A 6,628-nucleotide genomic window follows, 5' to 3' on the forward strand; every position below is an offset into this window, starting at 1 on the left:
ATTACTATTTCTTACCTTGATGAACCAACAACTGTGACATGTAATGAGACAACGCAACATAAGGATAGTGGCTCGGAAGAAGAAGATGAAATACCTGAGGAAGTTATCAGAGAAGTTGAGAATTTCCTTACTGAAATATGAACCTGATCTCCAAAGTTCGCACCCACTTCATTAACCACTACGTCACGTCCTTGGACTAAAATTGTTCTTATCTTTCAAATTAATAGCAAGAACATAAATATAAATATGAATTTAGATATTGGAAAGCACCAAAATAACTACAACATAGAACATCGCCAAGAAGCTCTGCAGGAAATTTCAGCATGCTCTTGTATGAGCTGCAAACTGTTCAATCCAATATTTCAAGAAATGATCACTTTTTCAGAAAAAGTTAATCAGGGGTGGAATTTGACCAACAAGAATGAATCATGAGTTCTTGTTCAAAGATTGGAAAAGAACATGCCATGGTTGTTGAAGCAGTAACAAAACAAAATTCAAGACAAGATTACTGCTCGGACAATGATTTCCAAATCGTCTACTCACATTAAGTACAAGCCCTTGAAAATCGTATCAATATATAAGCCAATTTCAAAAAAGGAACCATTATGCACTGTCATAAACAAATAAACAGCGATCCTACTGGGAAGATTAAGCAATTAACCTAACTGCAAAACAAGAAAGCATAATTGTCACAGTACATATACAATAACAACAACTACTATGCCTCGTTCCCAAACAAGTTAGGAACTGTCACAATGCATATATAAGCATAAAATTGAACATCAAGAGAACTAACACAGTTGCAAGTCAAAGCAACTATTTTAGATGGGTTCATAGATCATAATCTTGATTTGACCGTCAAAGAATAAATGGCAACTATTACATCTCAAGAACCCAAAAATGACTACAGCAAAAATAATTAGCTACTGCATGCCATCTAAAAGTGCACCTTAAATTTAGCTGTCCAAATGCTATCTACTGAACAGCTTTTTCAGTAACTAACAATTGGTACAAAACTAGGAGCGGAAAACCATTACACAGGTGCATCCTTGAAATTTTGTGCAATTGCTAAAGATGCATTCTTGAAATTTTGCACAAATCTGTCTACCGGGTTTATTGTTGTTGTCGTAATAACAAAAGACAATTGACGGAGAACACAAAAGTAAGGGAACAACCATTTGAAGGAGCTATATTCACTAGCAAGTCTCTGTTTGTAAATTTATTCATACCAAGTCTCTTTTAAACCTAATTTCAGAGTATATGTTCAAGAAATATGAAAACGCATCTAAAAAGCATACAACATTCATGAAATAATTATAGCACCCAAAGTGAGGCCCTAGTAGTCAATAAAGTGAAAGGAGAACAATGAGGTATCAGGTTTAAATCCCAATAGAGGTGAAAAACATTAATACATGATTTCTTCCCACATGCCTAAGTCTTTGAGCATAGAGTTGCCCCTAATGAAATAGTGTGTGCAGGCTGGTCCAACCACCACAGTCATTAAAAAAAATTATTGCTTTTCAAGGTGCAGTTTTGATGGCATGCAGTAGCTAACTAATCATATAATACAAGTGTCTTTTATACCTAATTTCAGAATATCTATTCAAAAAACATGTAAATACATCTAGAAAGCATGCAACTTTTCATGAAATAATTACATTACTGCTCAGCTTGAAAACAATTACTCAATGTATCATCTAAAATTGCAGTAACAATTGAAAGCTACCAACATTAGGGCCCAAAAATATAAACCAGTCGAAAAGCTCAGATGGGTACGTATCGTTTCACGGCCTGTTTTGCTGCAACACTGAGCCCAACAACAGCACCACCAATAACCCCAGCAACAGCCGCCGACCTCAGCCCCGCCGCTGCCCTATAAAAAGCTCCAGTCCCTAAACCCGCCACCACGCTATTGATCACATCATCCGTATCCCTAATCGCCACCATCCCGCTCTCCATACCCGCATAAATCAGCCCAATTATTCCGACACGGTTCCCGAATTTCCTTCCCGTATGACCCGACCCGTTTAAGATCCTGTTAACCCGGAGCTTTAAGGTATCCCCTGGCTCGGAAGCTTTTACGCCTTCGATGAATCCCTTACCGGCGCCGAGGACAGAACCGGAGAGGTAACCGATGCCGGTGAAGTACGTTAGGTTTTCTCCCCATGATCGGCGTTGTGCGAGAGATTCTTCTTGGAAGAGGAATTCAGGGGAAGTGGGGAGTTTGTAAAGGTTTTGTATAGGGACTTGGAGATCTTGGTATGGGTTATATAGCCTCCGTTTCTGGCCGTCGCCGTCGTTGTCTCCGGCGTGATGTGCCATGGCCGTTCGGATTTGCTTCTAAAATTAGGGTTTAGGGTTTAGGAATGTTGAATTTGAGTAATTGGAGAGACACGTCTAGAAAGAGAGAAGTGGTACCAAGGTTTCCCGTACGTTGGACCTAAAATAGAGTGACGTGCTCTAGCTGCTCTAGGAAAATACTAAAATATTGTACTTCTTACAAAAAAGAATGATTTATTTACCTATTTGGAAATAATTTATCTTTATAAAATAATTTATAGCCATACAAAATATGAGTTTCATTTTACACCATAAGTTTAAAAGTCTTCTTTCTTTTCATAAACTCAATTCCCACTTAGGCTGATTCCAAGATGTATAATTGAATCAAAGTGATTTTTACTTCATTCAAGCATTGGATCTCCTGTCTCATCTCAATTAAGAGGGGTCACGGAAAGAACAGGTTCAAAGTCACGATCAATTCCTTTTTCAAATTCTGATGCAGCTGCACGAGCCCTTCCTGCGTGCCACAAATGACCTACGAAGAAGAAGAATCCTAGAACAAAATGAGAGGTAGCTAACCAACTTCTAGGAGGTAGAACCAAATGAGTTCAGATAAATTAAAACGGAGGAAGTATTACTTAAGTTATAATGATATTTAGGGTAGGTTTAAAATAATCCTTTAAATACACCTATTTCGAGTTCTTTAAATTTCCTAAGCACCATCGCCTTTTTTTTTTTGTTGGTATTTAGAGATTTTATATACCAGGGAAAAAAAAGTATACAAGCAATTCTAAAAAACCCTCAAGGTAGGCAGGAATGCCCACTCTACAATCTACCTTACTACAAAGCTTCAAAATTTATAAAAGTCAAAACTACTACATTCATAACTAGCAGGAAACTAGGATAGTAATTCATTCTGTTCATTTGGCCTGCTATTCTTCTACTGCCTGCACCTCGAACATGTATATCTTGAACAATCTGTCTCACCAGAGTAGCATCTTCTCTCATTCTATCTTAAAATATCTGTTGGTTTCTTTCTTGCCAGACATAGTACGCACATCCAGCCAAACTCATTCTATAGATCTCTGCCTTGGCATTTTTACCATTCATGAACTGGACTGCCCATGCTTGCTCATTCACCCACCCCGTTACTTTTCTGTCCACACCCCGCCAACTTAGCAATTGATTCCATATTGAAGCAGTGAATGAGCACTTGAAGAACAAGTGCATTACAGATTTAGCTTATACATCACATAAAGGACATATAATATTACTCGTCACTCCCTATTTTACCGGCCTATCTCTGGTATACAACCTTCCATGGGCTACCATCTTAAGCAAAAAGATCCATTTTGGGCATCCCATATTATTACAAACTAGTCTCTTTCATGGAACCTTTTGAAACTCCCCTCTTAGCTTTATATACAACTCCCTGATAGGGAATTGTCGTGTCTCTATTAGCTCATCAAAAGAAATGCCTGCTTACTCCAAGAACTCTTTAGCTTTAAGGATTTTTTTCAACATCCACGATGTTTGTTTAGCACATATTACCCAATCAGGTTTTCCTTTTATATAGTAAGTGTATAACCCATTGAATCCATAGTCTATCTTTCTTCTTATAGAGATTCCAGTAATGCTTACAAATTGCTGCTTTATTCTAGAATGTTATACCTATCACATTTAGTCCACCAGCAGACTTAGGTAAACACACTTTTGTCCCAAGACAATAAAGCTTTCTTGCTTAAGCCATTTCCACTTGTGCACAAAAACTTCCTACATACAGTCTCAACCAATGTAAATAATCTTCTTAGGCAATACAAAAATTTGTGACCAGAAAGTCTGTATAGAAAATAAAATACTTTTAATAAACTAAGTTTTCCCTGCATAAGACAAGTATTTTGCAGTCCATGAGGTAACCCTTCCAACCATCTTGCCAAGCAAAGGCTGATATTGTATTATTGTCAATCTTTTGGAACTTAATGGCACCCCTAAGTATCTGACTGGAAGTTCTCCTTTAGGAAAGCCCGGCAAGTTAAGAATCTCTATCTGAATATCCTCAGGCACCCCTACAAAGAAGATTGAGTTTTTGGCCTGGTTAATAATCAATCCTGAAGCCAATAAAAACTATTGGAAACATACATACATTAGTTTGACCGATATCACATCACCCCTGTAAAACATCAGAAAGTCATCGGCAAAGCTCAATTCACTAGCTAGATTTTGCTAAATCTAGGATAATAGCTCAAATCTGGTTTTTGTATTAGGGCCTTCAGCACTCTAGTTAAATATTTCATCGCTAGTACAAACAAGAAAGGGATAATGGATCCCCTTGCCTCAGGCCTTTCCTGGCATCAAATGGTGTCGTCGGCCTTCCAATTTACAAGTAATAGAGTAAAGACACTGTCTTCAGACAACTCATGATCCATTTAACAAATCTAACAGGAAAAGCCAACCCAATAAATATTTGTTCTATGAACACTCACTCCAAGGAATCATATGCCTTTTGCATGTCTAGCTTTATCATACATCTAGGTGATAAACCCTTTCTTCCATACCCTTTAACTAGTTCATGCTCCCATAATAATGTTTGTAATGACTCTCCCTAGGACAAAAACTTATTGGCATTTATCAACAAGATCATCCATAACTCCTTGTAGTCTTCTAGTTAGGATTTTAGAGATAATTTTGTATATTGTCGTGCAACAAGATATAGGTCTAGAGTCCTTGACAGTTGAAGGGTTCTTGACCTTAGGAATTAATGTCAGTGATGTGCAGTTTATGGGCTGAAACATCTCATTTGTATCAAAAAATGAAGAACAACTTGTTGTAGAAATGTGATAGGTAGCAATCCCCCTTGGAGTGACTGTAAATTCCTAATGGAGTTCTGCCCACACATGTTCTTCATGTTAACAAAGAAATAAGCAAGAGTTGGAATATCCTAACGCAAGCCATTTGATTCTAGATTTCTGCTTGTATATACTCTCCTCAATTGCTCCCCATTTCTCTAATTGTGCTCTCAGCTCCTTCTCTTCTTCTATTAAATTAGCATGTAACAACAGAGTTCCCATTTGTTGTTGTACCACCTGGAGATTTTTTCTTATTTCTTCTAGTTTCCTGTCTACCCCCGTAAATTGTCTTGTGTTCAACTTCTTCAAATCTTGCTTAACATCCTTGAGCTTATGCCATATCTGCCTCATACGTACATTTGAACCAATACTATCCTAACAATTTTTGTTCAACGGTAAGAAGTCTAGATACTCTGCTAGGCAACTGAAAAATCTGAATGGCCTAGCCTTCCCCTGCAGACCTTCAGTAGTAAGTTTTAAAGGGGAATGATCTGAAAAGAAAGGCTCCATTACTACAACTTTCCAAGTTGGCCATAAGTTCATCACTATAACCCTATCAGTCCAGCTCTATACACTATTGTTTGTCCAGGTATAGTCCCTGCCAGTGTATTGTAACTCGGTCATACTAGTGTCAAATAAAAATTCTTTAAAATCTCTGACTTCTGCTTCTTGTAGAGGAGCCCCAAATTATCTATCCTCGGTATACTCTATAGTGTTGAAATCACCCATTACCAGCCATGGGCCTTGTTGTGCTCCTGCTAGTTTCCTGTGTTTCTCCCACAAACCCCTTTTGTCTTGAATTGTGTGGTATCCATATATGACAGTGAAATTGAACAACAAGTTAAGCATAAATTCTCGCCATTCCATGGATGCATTAAGCACTTATGTCAGGAGACCCAAATTCTACCCTTGCTGGTACTTGTAGCATTAGAAAATCCAGCTCCATCCTCCTGAAAATCTTAGCGATTATTTTAGTCCTCCTTTATTTCGTTTTAAACTTCTATGCTCTAATACAACTATCAATTTATTCTCCTAAAAACCCTTTTACTACTCTTTTTTCTTATTACGCTTTACTCTATTCCTCTTACATTCCTAATAATTAGAACTTCAATCTAGTACGAAATAAAGATAAAAACTAGTGTTAAATTCCCGTTAACGTCTACCCTTNTACCTAGTCCTACCTTTGTTACCCCCTTTCCTTAAACTAGAACGTTNTTAAACCGGGACCTACCCGGTACGTAAACCGTAAAAGTTACGGTAAATTCGGTTAAGTTAGTTTCGGTAAGGTTTCCAACTTTAAACCGTAAAAGGTTACGTTAACCGTAACTAACCCTGTTAAAACCTTTTAGTTTTTAGGTACCTACGTTAACGTTTTACGTTTAACCCCTTTACTTAACCTTTACCTTAACCTAACTTTACCTTTTATTTTAACCGTTTTATTAACCGTTTTNAACCGTTTGTACTTTCCGTTACGTTACCGTTAACTTTAACCCCTACTTTAC

At 37.5% G+C, this 6,628-nt stretch overlaps 1 protein-coding gene across 1 annotated transcript; it reads right to left on the reverse strand.

Moving 5' to 3' along the window:
* Nucleotides 1–788: 788 nt before the first annotated feature.
* Nucleotides 789–2,445, reverse strand: LOC109222165 (mitochondrial import inner membrane translocase subunit TIM23-2-like). Its single transcript, XM_019386555.1, has one exon. The coding sequence runs from the start codon at nucleotides 2,320–2,322 to the stop codon at nucleotides 1,765–1,767; it is 558 nt and encodes a 185-aa protein (XP_019242100.1). The 5' UTR covers nucleotides 2,323–2,445; the 3' UTR covers nucleotides 789–1,764.
* Between the last annotated feature and the right edge of the window lie 4,183 nt (nucleotides 2,446–6,628).

Source organism: Nicotiana attenuata, unplaced genomic scaffold, assembly GCF_001879085.1.
Source record: "Nicotiana attenuata strain UT unplaced genomic scaffold, NIATTr2, whole genome shotgun sequence".
Taxonomy (NCBI): Eukaryota; Viridiplantae; Streptophyta; class Magnoliopsida; order Solanales; family Solanaceae; genus Nicotiana; species Nicotiana attenuata.